Below are 16,429 nucleotides of genomic sequence, written 5' to 3' on the forward strand. Positions count from 1 at the left end.
ATGTTTTTTCAGTGTAAAGCATCACTGGTCTAAATTAACAATGTTGCACCCAGTATACTGAAAAGAATGCTGTTTCATTAGTTTTAGTACTAAAGCTATATAGCTCTTCGTATTTCTTCCCTGACATCCACATTCTTACCACTAAATTAAAAAGCTCTTTAAACGCTATCATTTTATGTTCTTAACATCTAACACAATGCCTTGGCAGGTAGTGAGCACTTAAATTTCTTAAAAAGTGACCTCTACCATTTCTTTGATACCATCTATTGTCATTTAACTAAAAGAAAAAGATAATGACTATCAAATATTAGGTTTTTAAAGAATATAAACATAACACTTCTTTTAAAAAAATTAGGGGGCTTCCCTGGTGGCGCAGTGGTTAAAAATCCACCTGCCAATGCAGGGGACACGGGTTCAAGCCCTGATCCGGGGAAGATCCCACATGCCACAGAGCAACTAAGCCTGTGTGCCACAACTGCTGAGCCTGTGCTCTAGAGCCCGCGAGTCATAACTACTGAAGCTTGGGCGCCTCGAGCCCGTGTTCCGCAACAAGAGAAGCCACCGCAATGAGAAGCCTGTGCGCTGCAACAAAGAGTAGCCCCCGCTCGCCGCAACTAGAGAAGGCCCGTGCGCAGCAACAGAGACCCAACACAGCCAAAAAATAAATAAAATTTTTTTTAAAAAATTAGGAAAGTATGCCTACATTCTCCCAATGTATTTCTATTTACTTGGCGATCTTAAATAATTCACATTTTTTCTACCCACTCATGTCTGTGCAACATTAGTTGGCTATATCAAACCTGTAAGTGGTGGTGAAGTAAAGATAAAATACAAACAATTTAAATATCACGGAAAAGAGAGTCACAGTAAGACAACTCAGAAGGACAAATAATTAATTTCTCTCCACTTTAAATGGTCTTGTTTAAAACCATTGCTATTTGGTCCCACAAGTATACTGTCATACTTTCTCAGTTAAAATTAATAAAAGATGCTAAGATAAAGAATTGATACTGGAAATTAATTTTCATACCCTAGAATTTTGTGCAAGTACCACTGCTACAAATAAGACTGTCTTTACTCCTTATCTTGAAGAATTAATATAGAAGAGGCAGTGCAGCTGAAAAGAACTGAGGAGCAAGACTGGTGGTGATATTGTCTCTACTTTCTTAAGAGTGACCTCTAAGGGTTTTTTCAGAATCTTCTGGGATGCACACATAAAATTCAGATTACTCTTCTCCATCTCAAGCCCACTGAATCTGAGAATCCCTTTTTTTTACGGGAAGGCTCTGATTCTTAACAAGATCCGCAGCTTATACTCGTGCCTGCTAAAGTAGAACTGCTGGTTTGGGTCAGATGTTCTTTCAACCCCCAACTTAATACTGAGCTAACCATTTCTGAGCAGAGAATTTTGAGCTTATAAACAGTGCATCTCCTAAACCCTGCAAAACAGCAAGTGTGTGGCAAAGCTAACAACTCTGTTGACCTCATATGCCCTTTCCATCATGTGCTCTTATTCAGTTCTGAAGAAATACAGTAAATTGCTGCATTTATTTAAAAAAAATTTAAAGGTAAACTATGTTCTTTCCCTTACCTAACTATACTAAGTTACTTATATGATCATTAAAGTATCTCTTTTTGGTCGCTGAAAAGTTAGTAATGAATTTATCTGCAGTGTTATAAGTAGCCTTCAGTTACTGCATAACTGGCATATGCATCTCAAGGATCATTACCTGATAAGGACCCCTGTTACATTCTCCACTCTGAAATCCCACTAAAATCAAACATTTGAAGAATACCTACCAGGTGTAAAAGAATGATTCCACTCACAAGTTGTTTGGCTAAATCAAGGAAATTCTGATCAAATGGCAAAAAAGAATCAAAACATTGGGGTTTGAATAATAGTTCTGACACTAGTAGAGGGGCTTGCGTATATAGAACCTATGTGAATTTCAGTTCACTCATTTGTAAAACGGTAAAATACCTTCTTATTCTGAATATGAAAGGACTGAGCAAGATAAAATAGGAAAGCATTTAGCATACAAAAGACAAACCATGTTGAATTTTCAATATGCATTTTAAGAAAAACCAGAATCAAAGTAACCTTTTCTTTTAAAAAGGAAGAATGAGGGAACACTGACATGCTTTCAGATAGCTGTAGGTAGGGCTATCATACTGAAGAGAGGGATAGAATACTATTTCCTGTGAAGATTGTATTATCACTGGGTGAAATTATAAGCCAGCAATTTCTGGCTTAAAGGAACCAAGATATAGATGGTTCAATAATGAAACAAAGGGAGACACCTTCTTGAGGAGGTTGTCAGTGAAATGTCTGGCATAATCCCAGATCCCAGGAATTTTCCCCCCAAACAGGCATGTAGAACTGAAATTAGTTTCAGCAGGTATGTGTTGGGGCTCAGTCATGTAAGTTCTTTAAAAATGCCCCTAGAGGGCTTCCCTGGTGGCGCAGTGGTTGAGAGTCCGCCTGCCGATGCAGGGAACGCGGGTTCATGCCCCAGTCCAGGAAGATCCCACATGCCGGGGAGCGGCTGGGCCCGTGAGCCATGGCCGCTGAGCCTGAGCGTCCGGAGCCTGTGCTCTGCAGCGGGAGAGGACACAGCAGTGAGAGGCCCGCGTACCGCAAAAAAAAAAAAAAAATTAAAAGAATTAAAAAAATAAATGCCCCTAGAGTGATGTTGATGACCCCAAGGGATCTCATTCTAGAAGAGGGAGGAAGTCAAACTTCTAAGTTGGTGAATGGTGCTACACAGAAAAAGCAGTTAAATGAATAGAGAAGGCAGGGAGCAGGGGTGTTGTATTTTTATATAGTGTGATTAGGTGACATTTGAGCAACAAAAGAAAGCAAGTCCGTCACGGGCATATCTAGGATAAGAGTTCCAGGTGGATAAGAATACCTTTTGGGAGAAATACACACATACCCATTAAAAGAAAAAAAAAAAAAATCAAACACCAAATGTGTTTACAATCAATAGAATTTTAAGTGATCCGAGTTAATTCAATCTTATTCTACGAATAAGAGTAAATTTTTGGAGTATTTTTGGAATGATGAACCCCTTTTAGACTGCTAGGGATTCCATAGCACATTATCCCCAGCAAACTGTTGAAAACTGTAGTGAGCTTTAAAGAAATTGTCAATAAAGTATTTCCAAATTGTGCAGGTGAGATTAGCTACTGAGGCTTAACTTAGTTAAAAAAACAACAAAAACAACAAAGTTAAAATGAACAAAAGCATCTACATTCACACTATTCAAACTGGAAAGGCCACTAGCAGTGTAACATTCACTATATTGTTACCTTATGCATTTTCAGAAGAGAAAATGATCTGTATGTGGGAGCATATATGAAGGAGTCAAAGAGAAAAAGTGTGTCAATATTTATCTATTCCTCCCAATATAGGGGAAAGAATCCTCTTAATGCATAGCACCCCAGATCATGTTACCTGGTGCACAAAACTCTCCTGGTTATAATGGAACCACTCCTTTGACTACAAATCAAAAGCCAGACTCTGTTCCATCATGACTCCCTCTAAGATATGGACCATGTGTTAGGTAAAAGATCCAGTAAACTTCCCACACTTCTTTGTCATCTTTTTATAAAAGTATCATAAAAAGAACACTTTCGAAATAAAAGCATTTTACAGTCAGCACCTATAAAGAAGTTCTTAATGACCTGCTGGACCAGAAATAATTTTTTCATAAATAAATCCAGTATCTCACATACTTTGAGAAACAACATGATTACAATCAAGTCATCGATAATAATCAGATGTGTCACTTTTATTTTCTGCCATTTTACTGTTTATTAATTTCACTAATAATTTAACAAAGGGTATGTTGTGAGAAGATAACAGCAAAACATCTATAAGTTTCTATTATGAAAGCTATTTGTCCTTCATTGTCAAAGCAAATTTCTGTTCAAAATAACTGTAACAAAAACATGTTTGTTCCCAGACTTCTACACTTCATGTAAATTACTCTGAAATCTCCCTCCACATGTATATTCCCTCAAAATTAAAGACAACACAACACTTGCAAACAATAATCATCTGAAAATACTTCAAGTAGAAAGTGATGAAATACAGTAATACTTAAATACCGCAGTATGATCAACTTCCATTAATTATTTGAGAAGTGTACAGAGGTTAACGATTTATTACATCCACAACGGTGGCTTCCTTGAGGATTCCAATTTCCTGTTTAGAACTTAAGTGACATCATAAAACTCTTACGGTACAGCGGGTACTGAGTACCCACTGACAGTAAAATCTGAATTTTCACTTTTCCCAAAGAGCACTGGACTGTTTCATTATTTCAAATTTTTGCTCTAATATTTATCACATTTTGTAATAGCTTAATTTTTTTCTTTACAATTACTGCACTCATTCAATGCTTTTGTGATACAAATAAGAAATGACAGTAGGATAAAAACAAAAACCACATACCCCAAATTAAAAAGTTTAACATTCTACAGAATTCCTTCTGAAGAACAATTCTGAAATATAAATATGTACATTATTTAAACAAAGGAAAACCCAAGGTTTCAGCTATAACTCATTCTCTCATTTTAAAAACTACTCAGGCTCACTGAATTAACTGTCTGTCCAAACGAGTATTAACGCTGAATTATGTTCACTGGGTCAGAATCACTGAATATTTAGCATTAAGTGAACAACAGCCTATAAAGTTCAATATCAAATTAACAGAGATGAATATTTTTGTTACTTTCCAAAGAATTCAAACATTTGTTTTTTATAAAGAAATTAACCTATATACAAAATACATCCAGTGGGCAGTTTGTCTTGATTTAAGTGCCCAAAGAACGACCACGCTGGCACAATTTAAGGAAAAAGAAAAAAAAAAAGATTAGAAGCGTCTCCTAATCCCCCAAAACCCTGGCCCTGCCTCTCTGCATTATTAATAGGCCTAATGCACAGATTGCTTGCATAAGTAAACGCAATAGCCAACCTCAACTAAAGCAGACCAGCCCAGGGAAGCATGAACAAGGGCCTGCAGGAAATGCTGTGCGTTAGGCCCAGGATGAGGAGGAGTTAGCAAAAACCGTGATGGTGGACGATACTCACTCAGGCGGGAAGAGGCGCAGTTCGTCGATCTTCCCTAGGAAACCGAAGAGGGTCCGCATCTGCTCAGAGCTAGCGCTCGGGGAGACATTAGTCACCTGGATTACCTCGGTGCCGCCGCCTCCGCCGCCGCCGCCGCCGCCCCCCGGCCCGCCGCTGGGGCCCGGGCCCGCAGTGCTGGGGACGATGGTAGTGTTGCTCATGGCGCTGCTCGCGTACTCGCTCCTGCTTTAACACATCAAACACACAACAAACAGTGAGAGGGAGGGGGAAGAGGAACCGGTTCGCCGGAGAGGGGACAGGACGGTGTCCGAAGCTGCAGCCGCTGCTGCCGTCGCCGCCGTTTCTCCGCCCCGCCGGTCGCCGCGGGGAACGAAGAGGCCGCGCGAGCTCGACACCACGAGAAAACAAACGGCCTCCCCCACCTCGTTCCAACCACCTTACTCTCGGCCCGAGCTCCCCACAATGCCTTGCGGCGCAAGGGCGCGTCACCCTCGGCTCCGCCCCGTGCCGGCCCAGCAAGCCTCACTCACAGCAGGAGAAACTCGAGGGCCCGCGGTCTCGTGAAAGGAGTCATCTCCATCCCTCTCTGCTCCCTTTTTGTTTTAAAGACAAGAAAAGTGGAAGGCGTTAACTTTTTTTTTTTTAAAGCAAGCCTCCACTCCCCGGCAAAAAACTGCATGCACACTTTAGCAACTATTCTTATTAAAAATGCCCACGATATTTATTTCTTTGTACAGAGTATCTTCTACAGATCTGTCCAGTTACTAATGAAATTTACACCCTAGCTATCAAGATTTTCCTCCCTACCACTATAAAATTTTCTAAATCTTTACACACACCTTTGTAACACTGAATTTGTGACGAATTTGCTTTCCCACTAAAATCTTAAAATATATTTTAATGTTACACTCACTAGTGCTTTATAAGCTAATTTCACAAATTCACTCTTTTACACTTGATCTTAGTCAAAAGGCCTAGAAGTGATAAATTCATTTTAAAGAACATTTTACAGTACCTAAATATGTACAAGTATGTGATCTAAAATTTCTACAGAAAAACCTGCTTTACATGCATATTCTTGCTTAAAATAATTTTGAAGCTTTTGATCATAAAAAGATCCTTGCCTAATTTTTCAACCTCATGTGAATTATTCTCCCACTTTCATCCAGTGTTATCCAATGACTTGCAGTTCCCAAACCTGACAAAATCTTTTATTTCACAGTGCCTTTACACAAATTATTAATGACCTCCCTCATTTTATCTAACTGCTATCCCCCATAGGGCCTTCCTTGCCTCACTGACACAACTGCAAGCAGAGTTAGTTTCCTTCTCGCCACTCAACAACAGAGGTACATATATTTGTTATACTGACATGTCCCCCACAAAGCTCTGAGTTTTCTGGGTCAGTTTAGGACCTAGCACAATGTCTGTCACATAGTCAATGCCCAATAAATGTGCTGAACACATGCACAAATATGTCTTAATGACTGTCATTTATTCTAAGACAACTGTTAAAAAATTTACTTGATCCTAAATATTTCTGGAGGCCAAAATCTGAGGACGTATACAATATTTTCTTTAGTAAATACTTCTATGGAATAATGCAACTGAGAGTGTAATTTGTTAGAGATTAGAAACTAAAGTTACTGAGAGCCAATTGTCTAGGTTTTCTTACTAGTTACGTCATTTCTGCTAGTTCTCATACAAAGGGATGGGTAGGTTGAATATACACCTAGCAAAATTACAAATTACAATTAACTGCATGTCATTCATAAATGTGTACCTGTGAATATAAAAGATGCCAGATAATTAATTTTCTTATTTTGAATCAGACATATGTCACTGTCAAATACAGATTCTTAACAGTTTGATAAAGTTAATTAGTATATCAGTACCCACAAAATGAAGGCCTCCACAGTAGCCCAGCCCATGTAACAAATCTAAACCTAAGTCAGCCAGCACTTACAGGAAACACCTGTCAAGGAAACCTAACAGCAAATCGCAATCTTCCAACTCAGTTTTAGCTAGATTACCGTGCCCTAGAATATAGGACCTGCTAGCCTTATGAAGAAATTCTCCACCTCTTGGCCAATGCTTCTTCTAATTCTTTATAAAACTCCCTCTTGCCCAAAATCCCTTGTGAAGAGTGCTCCATGCTTGCCAGGCACTGTACTCTCCCAATCCATGGATTGTTTTCCTTTGAATAAATGGCATCAAACATCTTACTAAATTGTTTCAGTTTTGTCACTTGATACATTTAACTCTTGTTAGAAGTGGCTATGATGTTCTATGACAAAAGGGCAAATAATACAGGGGCAGGGTTCATGCCTGTCTTTTTTTTTTTTAATGTTAACATCTTTTTATTCTCTGTGGTGGATACACAGAAATCTTTTCTATTATTCCACACTTTTCTGTATGTTTGACATATTACATAATTAAAATTACAAATTCAAGCCAAAGAAAAACATAGTTCTGTGATAAGATAAATCTTTTAAGTCCTCAGAAACCAGGTTATACATAAAAACTTACTGAACACACAAATAGATGGTGCTTCCATATGGAGAAACAGTGGCAAAAAAAAATCGTTCTAATAAGGAGGATTTCTGAATATTTTACTTTCAAATCATCTAGCAGCTAAAAAAAAATACTGCACTTACAGCCAGAAGACTGGCTTAAAATAAAATACTACCTTGTTATTAATTAAGTGTAATTTGAGGAAATTTCACTTCACTTCTAAGAACCTACTTCAGTCAAAAGCTGAGTGAGGAGCTGAATCATAATTTTGAAGATCCTTTTAGGTCTAATAAATAGATTAAATAACTAGGTACCTACCTTGTGTTATTATTGTCTGTTTCCCATAGAAATGAAATAGCTAAAGGCAAATAACTAATATATGAAAGCAAATAAATGTATCCAATCTATACTAGTATTAAATCACTTTAGGTTTATTTAGGCTCCCAATTGAACAAGACTATAAAAAGTACAGAACCTGGACACAAGTATCATGCCTGTCTTATTTACTTTAACCCCAGTATCATGAAAATGTTAAAAAAAAAAAAAAGCCTCACAAATTCCTTCAAATATTATTATGCCCCTGCTATGTTTCAGGATTTTCCTAGCCCCTAGAAATACAGCAGAGAAAAAAGATAGGCAATGTTCTGATCTCATGAAACGCCAGGTTCGGTATGGCAAACTCTCAATACAAAAACAAAGACGTAAGGGAGTAATGTGCTGTGATGAAAATAAACCAGGATAGGAAATGGGGGAGAAGGTGTTATCTGAGCTGAAACTTTATTGAAAGGAGGAAGCAAAGCAATCCAAGCAGAGGAAATAGCCAATTAGAAAGGTACTCAGGGTGAGAATAAGTTTGAAGCTTTCAAGGAAAGTAGGAAGACCATTTTCTTTGTTGATTAAAAGCTTTACAGTTTATATTTCAGAGAGAGACTTATAAGAAAATCCTGTATCATGTGGAAAGTGAAGTGAAAGAAGCATGCACAGGGAAGAGCCACCTGCTTATTTTTGGGAGTGGGTTTGGGAAGGCTTCCAGTTATATTTGAATGAAAATTATTACCAATCTCACTAATGGTTGATGCTATTTCCAAAGCAAAAAGTAACCTGTCATTTTGGCCTCTTTAGTCATATTATGGCCTATTAGTCATGTTTGGCCTATACATGCATATTATAGTGCATAATTTCTGATAGGCTTTTGAAATATGAAAAATAAGATTCCCGATAGTAGTGCCCTATTGCTCACAGGTGGGGAACTGCTACTACCACCACACTTCTAAGAAAAATTTAAAGAGGTGCTTGATATTGGAAAGAAAGTCTCTCAAAGAATATTAGAGAATACTACTTTATGCAAATCCTCAAAACAGTACCAATCCTATCAGTTATAATGAACAAGCTTTAGTTCTTTCCAGTATCAAGGTTCTAAAAGATCTCATGTATAAAAGAATGAAACTACACCCCTATCTTATACCACTCACAAAAATTAATTTGAAATGGACTAAAGACTTAAATGTAACACCTGAAACAATAAAACTCCTAGAAGAAAACATAGGAAAAACGTTCCCTGATGTAGGACTTGGGAACGATATTTTGAAAGTCGAAAGCATAAGCAACAAAATTAAAAATAAACAAGTGGGACTACATCAAACTAAAAAGCTTCTGTACAGCAAAGAAAACCATCAACAAAATGAAAAGACAACCTATGGAATAGGAGAAAATATGTACAAACCATATATCTGATAAGGGGTTAATAACTAAAATATACAGGGAACTCCAAAACACCTCACATCTGTTTGAATGACTAGCATTAAAAAGGCAAGAGATAACAAAAGTTGAGGAGGACGTGGAGAAAAGGGAACCCTTGGGCACTACTGGTAGGAATGTAAATTGGTGCAGCCACTATGGAAACAGAAACACCATGTTGAGATATCTGTATCCCCATGTTCATAGCAGCATTATATACAATAGCCAAGACATGGAAAGTGTCCATCGATGGATGAATAAAGAAGTTATATCTAAAAAACAAAGAAACAAACAAAACTAAACTCACAGAAAAAGAGATCAGATATGTGGTTATCAGAGGTGGGGGTGAAGGGAGGGAGAATGAGAAGAAGGTGTTCAAGTGGTACAAACTTCCAGTTATAAGATAAATAAGTACTTGTGATATAATGTATGACATAAGTATACTTAACAATGCTGGATGATATATATGAAAGTTTCTGAGAGAATAAATTCTAAGCATTCTCATCACAAGGAAAAAGGTTTTTTTTCTTTTTCTTTTATTTTCTATCTATATGTGATGATGGATATTAACTAATTTTGTTGTAATCATTTCAAGATATAGGTAATTAAAATTGTGATGCTGTACACTTAAAACTTATACAGTGCTGTATGTCAATTATATCTCAATAAAACTGGGAAAAAGAACAATTGCAATAAAGATATTTCTAAGGAAAAGAAAAAGACCTCATGTATTTAAATGGAAATTCTTTAATTAAAAGATAGAATAGCCACAGGTATGTACAATAACTCTACCCACTGGACACCATGTTCCCAGTTGGGTAAGTCAACTTACCTGTTACTGTTAGCCACCTTTGTTCATACTACTGGAAAAGATTGTAGAGTCCTCTACATCAGGGGTTCCCAATCCCCTGGCCACACGGCTACGGGTTCATGGCCTCTTAGGAACCAGGTCGCACAGCAGGAGGTGAGCAGCAGGCAAGGGAGCGAAGCTTCATCTGTATTTACAGCCGCTCCCCGTTGTTTGTTGTTCGCATCACCACCTGAGCCCCGTCTCCTGTCAGATCAGCAACGGCATTAGATTCTCATAGGAGTGCAAACCCTACTGTGAACTGCGCATGCGAAGGATCTAGGTTGCATGTTCCTTATGAGAATCTAATGCCTGATGATCTGAGGTGGAGCTGAGGCAGTGATGCTAGCACTGGGGAGTGGCTGCAAATACAGATTATCATTAGCAGAGAGGTTTGACTGCACAGAGACCATAATAAGTCAATTGCTTGCATACTCATATCAAAACCCTATCAGTCAGTGGCAAGTGACAATTAAGCTGCATCTTACAGAGTAGACTGGACATAAGCAACACACTTCAGGTGTCACTGTCTCCCACTACCCCCAGATGGGACCACCTAGTTGCAGGAAAACAAGCTCAGGGGTCCTGAGCTCAGGGGTCCTGATTCTGCATTATGGTGAGTTGTATAATTATTTCCTTATATATTACAATGTAATAATAATAAAGTGCACAATAAATGTAGTGTGCTTGAATCATCCCGAAACCACCCCTCCCCCCCCACCCCCCAACCCCTGGTCTGTGGAAAAATTGTCTTCCATGAAACCGGTCCCTGATGCCAAAAAGGTTGGGGACCGCTGCCGTAAATTGACATAATTTTGCAAATCTGCACAAGCAACAGGTCTTTTACCAAATTAGTTGTTAAGCAGCTCTTTCCCTCTACCAAATATACTCTTTGAGGACAGGGAAGGCAATGTATTCATCTCTGTGTTTCTGATATCCAACAATATTTTACTGGAACAAAGTAAGCATTTGACAAAAACTTACTTACTGAGTATCATCTGTGTGCTAGAAGCTTTACAAATGCCTTACACAATCTACTCAACAAAGGCTTGGTGAATGAAGGCAGGAATGCATTTGTTAGATTTACAAGGAAGTTTGGTTGAGAAACTCTCAAAGTATTTGGCTATACATTTTCCCCCCATAGCTATAGAAAGCAGTAAGAAAAACATGGGAAATAAATCGCTGCTTACAAACCATAACTTAAAAAAAACAAACTTACCTGCAGATCTGTTTTGTTTTTCTACTTCTACAAATTAGGTAATTGTATTTCTCTTCTATTTCTATTAATTGGATGATTCTATAATGATTAGTATCTACTTCAAAATCATAATTATAAATCCCACACTCCCTTTTCTGCTCCATCTAAAACGAAGGGGAGAGACTAAAGGATAAGTCAGCATTAGGGGGCTAATGGACAGAATGATGGACAGACACACACCAGAACAGAAAAAGTCTACTTACTTCCAAATACTTGTTTTGTTAACTTATATTGTCTGTCAATAGCAGAAATTCTATATCTACATTTTAAAATTGACAGCACAGGGTCTGTGAACACCTTGAAACTGTGGGCAAAAATCTGTATTTTTCATTTTATTTTTCAAAGTTTGTTTTTATGATTAACATAGAGAGAAAAGGAGTTAGAGCATTAGGATACTATTGCCTAAAGCCACATGCACAGTACTCTCAGCTGTGGTCCATACAACCACAATCAATTTATTTGTAACAGATTTATTGGCGTTTGGATTGAATAGGGTCAACAGAAATATTTGGAGGGGAAAGCTCCAGGTACTGACTACTCACGACCTATCCTCTATGTTATATGAGAATTTTTTACTCTCAACTGAGAAAAGGCCATTTGAGGGACTGCTTCATAATCTTAAAAAAAAAGTGAAAAAAAAATCCAGTACTTATATGTATCTTTATTCTAAGTAAATAGTTTCAAGCATTTTAATACTAGAGAGTTTTCCCTGATCAAGGAATTAGACATCTGTACAATTTGAGCTCTTTTTCCCCTTACGCTATAAAATTAACTTTCTCATCATGAAGGAAAATTATTTCTAAAGAGTCTTATGAAACTGGTAAAACCGAAAGTGTACTCAACTCAGTAATTTGAGGATCTACATTAACTGAATGCTTTTAAAATGTGCTTTATCCTCACAACACTTAAAGGGTGCTACAGTGATTAAGAATGCAGGCCTAGAGTCAAACCAAAGGGGCTCTGCCACAATTAAGGTATTTGCAATCTTTGGCTCATTACTTTGTGCTTCAATTTCCTCATTTGAACAATGAGGATAATAATAATTTCCAACTCACTGGGTTCTTTTCTGGATGAAGTGAGAATACAAATGCTTAGAAAACATAAATATCAACTACTATTATTATCCCTAATCTACAATTTAAAAACTTTCAGTTTGAAAAATGTTTACCTCAACTGTGTTCCACTTTATACCATCACTCTATTTTAGGCTAGTATCTTGGACTATTACTACTTCATCATTTACATGAAAGATATGAATCAAGAGTTAATTTATACAGTGAGAGGAGTTTCTTAAGATCCCACATTTTAATATAGGCTTTTGGTGGCATATATTTTTTTAAAAAGATTATAAAATAATAAATGCAAAATGTAAAATATTAAAACTATATGTGTAAAAAAGTAGAAGTCCCTCATTCCCATTCCCCATGCATGTTCTCAACTACTGTTAACAGGCAATGTGAACCTCAATTTCCTTACGTGAAAAATGGAGATAATGATACCACTTAAAGTTTTTAAGATTAGAAACATTATGGATATGAAACACCTAGCACAGTGCCCAAGACATAGGTACTCAACAAATGCTTTATACCATTACAAGAAAGTCTGTGTTCCACTTCCTCTTCTCTTCAACAGGTGAATAATAACAATAATACTTCTGGTCTAACCTTAGAGCATTACCGTCAAATGTGAAAATACTTCGTAAGTGGTAGTAAACATGTGAAGTATACTATTATTAGATGCTCTTTCTCCTTTAAGAGGCTGCTGCAATGGAAACATGATGACAGATTTCAGATTTTCATATTCATTTTGTTCCTAAAGCAGCACTTTACCAATAGCACGTGTAGATAGATGACAGCTAAACAAAACATTCCTTTTTTGATAAAACACAAATGCTTCATGGAAAACTCTTGCTAGGAAGGCTTCAATTACTTTTCCATATTTTTAGAGCAAGATTGCTATTCTAATTTTCAAAAGACAAACAACTCCACATATGCTTGATCAATCTTAAAAGTACTGTGAAAAAAAAAAAAGTACTGTGACATGGGTTGGAGCAACAGACTATCAAATAACCAAAGCACCGATTAAAAAAAAAAGCAAAATATTAGTAAATACACAAAACAATCTGAATTTTTGATACACGCTAAAGCGAAAGGCCACAATGCTTTTTTCCTTCAATTTCCATCTCAGCCACTTTTAACTATGAACTGCAGTTAGTTTCAAGCCACAATTAGCTCATGGTGAAGTCTAAAGCACGTGGAGACACTGATCAAATAATTATTTTGAAGGAAGGAAGAGATAGTGGAAAGGTAACTTTTTAGGAAACGAGGAATCAAAAGAGAAGCAAAAAGGTCAGGAGCTCTATAATGGAAAAATATCAAAGCTTTATTAACAGCAGATAAATTTAGTGATGAGTGCAAAACATGTATCTCTACAAAGATGAAGAGCAAAAGCTCTGGGTTCACAGATTTGCACTGTGGAGACCAAGTATTTAAATGTTCACTAGTATTTCAACCCCCCCAATAATAGTACCCAAATCACCTAAGTATATGTAACTGTGATATTTTAAAGGATGGAAAAAAAAAATGATGTAGAAAAAAAGTAGTGGACACTCTTGAAGGTATTTTGAAAGTTAAGCTAATATTTTTCTTAATTGCGAGTATAAATACTCCACCTCCAAATTTAACAAATTTTTAAATAAAAATCTATCAATTGTGAATGTCAACAAACTATCAAATTATTACTATTTCCCCCGTATCAACTTCAGTTGGTACTAAGAATAAAGTCTCAGGGGCCATATCTTGTCTCATTAAAACTGTTGGGGACGTTTGCTTATACAGAACTTTTACCATGTATAATTATTTAATGTCTCTTTTTGAAGTATTGAGCAAATGGAGTTGCAAGCCAAATCCATTTGAATAAAAATGTTGGCAGGGGTGATATAAAGTCAAATTTTAAAATAGTGGATTTTGATTAAAATGATTTTTCTTTAAACAGATTTATTTGGTACTGGTTTTGTATCTGTTAACACAAAGAAAGGATAGTATTATGAAGTACATTCTCAGATTTGGTGCCCTAATTTTATCTCTGTATAACTTTACTACTTTAAACAAATTCATAAAACCTATACAATTGATGTTAAAATTAAGACTTGAAATCACATAACACATTAATCTTGGAAAAACGATCAAGAAAACAGCTATTAAATGTTGGAAGTAAGAATCACTAGGGATAATGGGAAATATTTTCAGCTGATTTTAGAAAAAGAAATAATACCATAAGTGCTTTTTATTTAGTGACATAAGCGACTGCTTTATAACCACCACCTGTGTTTTAGCTTTTTTTAACAGACTATAAACAAACAAAAAAACTAAAAGTAATTAAGATAAAAAAACTTTAAAAAAAACTACTTCTTCCACTTCATGTGAAAAACATTAGCAATGTAAAAGCCTTTTTGTAAGAGGAAAGTAAAAATATTTTCCTAAAGCTAGTGGACTGTAATCCTTTTACACTGAAAGTAGAGAGAAACAGAAGACAACATTTATATCAAATATTAAACCTCCTAGAGCAAGCTCACTGCTTCCTAATTCAAAAGTAAGAAAGGGAAGCACAGGGAACATACAAAGGATGTACAAATGAATAATCTAAAATAAAATGCACCGTCTCCAGAAAAAATTACCACACAAAGTTCCAATGACAACAAAATACAATTCAAAGCCACATTTGAAACTATGAATAAATAGGCAAAATATGTACTACCTTCAAGGAAACAGCATGTTTTCTACTGACTACTTTTAAGTTGCCAGTTATAAGCCTAAATGGAAATCAAATGGGCAAAATGCAATTTTCAAAGGAAACTAAAGATGTGTAACAAGCACCATTAAAGTTGAATATTTAAAACACGACGAGTCCATGTGCAATATAATTTTGCTCTCAATTTTGATAATTCAAACCAACTTATTTACAGAGTAAGGACAAACACAGAAAGAAAACTTTGAATAATAAGCATATAAGAATGTAAAAAATTCAACTCAAAGAATACTTAATAAGCAATATATGTTAGGTCCAACAGCTCCAGTCAATAATGACAGTGTTAAAAAGTAGAATGTTCTCTCAATAAATAACGTTAGCATAAAACAGCAGTTCTCACAGATAAGGCAATGTTCTGAAAGGTGAACATTATACTGATTCAGTATAGGCTAAATCTAAATCTCCTATTTTACAGAAAAAGAAAACTTCCTAGAGATGTCTGCAATCAAATTCACTTTGCTCCTGATGACATTAAAAAAAATTGTGCTCAAAAATTTGCACAAATTAATACCATTTTCCTTTGCCACAATTTCTCAATTTGCCTCAATAAATTCATCTTACCAATTGTAGCTTTCAATTTTGAAAATATTTAACATGTAGCAATGTTCATAATAACACAGCCATGTTTTAAAATGTCTTATTAAATTTTAATGGTAGTGATAAGCTGCTCTATCTTACTTTGATAAGTCATACTTTCCGTTATGAAACAGAACAGCATTCTTTGGCCGATACAATTCTTAGGGTCAATGTATTTTTGGTTTCTTCACTTTCTGTTTTCATTTAGCAAATCTAGAAGAGTGAAACCTTCCATACTTTAATAAAATGAATATAATAAACAGTAGCTAGGCAAATTCTGTTACAAATGGCAGCTATGCAGTAGTCTCCAGCCCCTACACAGGAGATATCCGTTTCATATTATTTTAATAATCCATCTTTTTTTTAAAAGAAACAAATACTTTAGCTTCAATGCTCATGTTGAAAAAGGTTCGGATCTTTTGTTTTAATGCATTCTTTCGAAAGTAATACAATGAATATACAGTGTTAATTCCCACGAATATAACTATATATAATTACACTTTCTCATAAAGAAGCTCAATTAAGTTGATAAGCTTTCAGTTTGCATGAGTTTGAGATGAAACATGATTTTCCTGATTGCATGAGGTAATAA

The 16,429-nt window shown here is 36.1% G+C and overlaps 1 protein-coding gene across 11 annotated transcripts in view; it reads right to left on the reverse strand.

Annotated features, from left to right (window-relative positions):
• SRSF11 (serine and arginine rich splicing factor 11) overlaps positions 1-16,429 on the reverse strand; it is a 54,838-nt gene that overhangs the window by 36,307 nt on the left and 2,102 nt on the right. For 4 of the 11 annotated variants that reach the window (XM_004280744.3, XM_012537095.3, XM_012537093.3 and 1 more), the window contains exon 2: positions 5,099-5,320. In XM_004280744.3, the coding sequence (XP_004280792.1) occupies positions 5,099-5,298 (200 nt within the window). In that variant the 5' untranslated portion in view covers positions 5,299-5,320. Of the gene's footprint in view, positions 1-5,098; positions 5,554-5,628; positions 5,692-10,181; positions 10,404-16,429 lie in introns of those variants that run through there. The other 7 variants (XM_033407483.2, XM_004280743.4, XM_033407479.2 and 4 more) reach the window with 6 other exon arrangements.

This window comes from Orcinus orca, chromosome 1, assembly GCF_937001465.1.
Source record: "Orcinus orca chromosome 1, mOrcOrc1.1, whole genome shotgun sequence".
NCBI classification, from domain to species: domain Eukaryota; kingdom Metazoa; phylum Chordata; class Mammalia; order Artiodactyla; family Delphinidae; genus Orcinus; species Orcinus orca.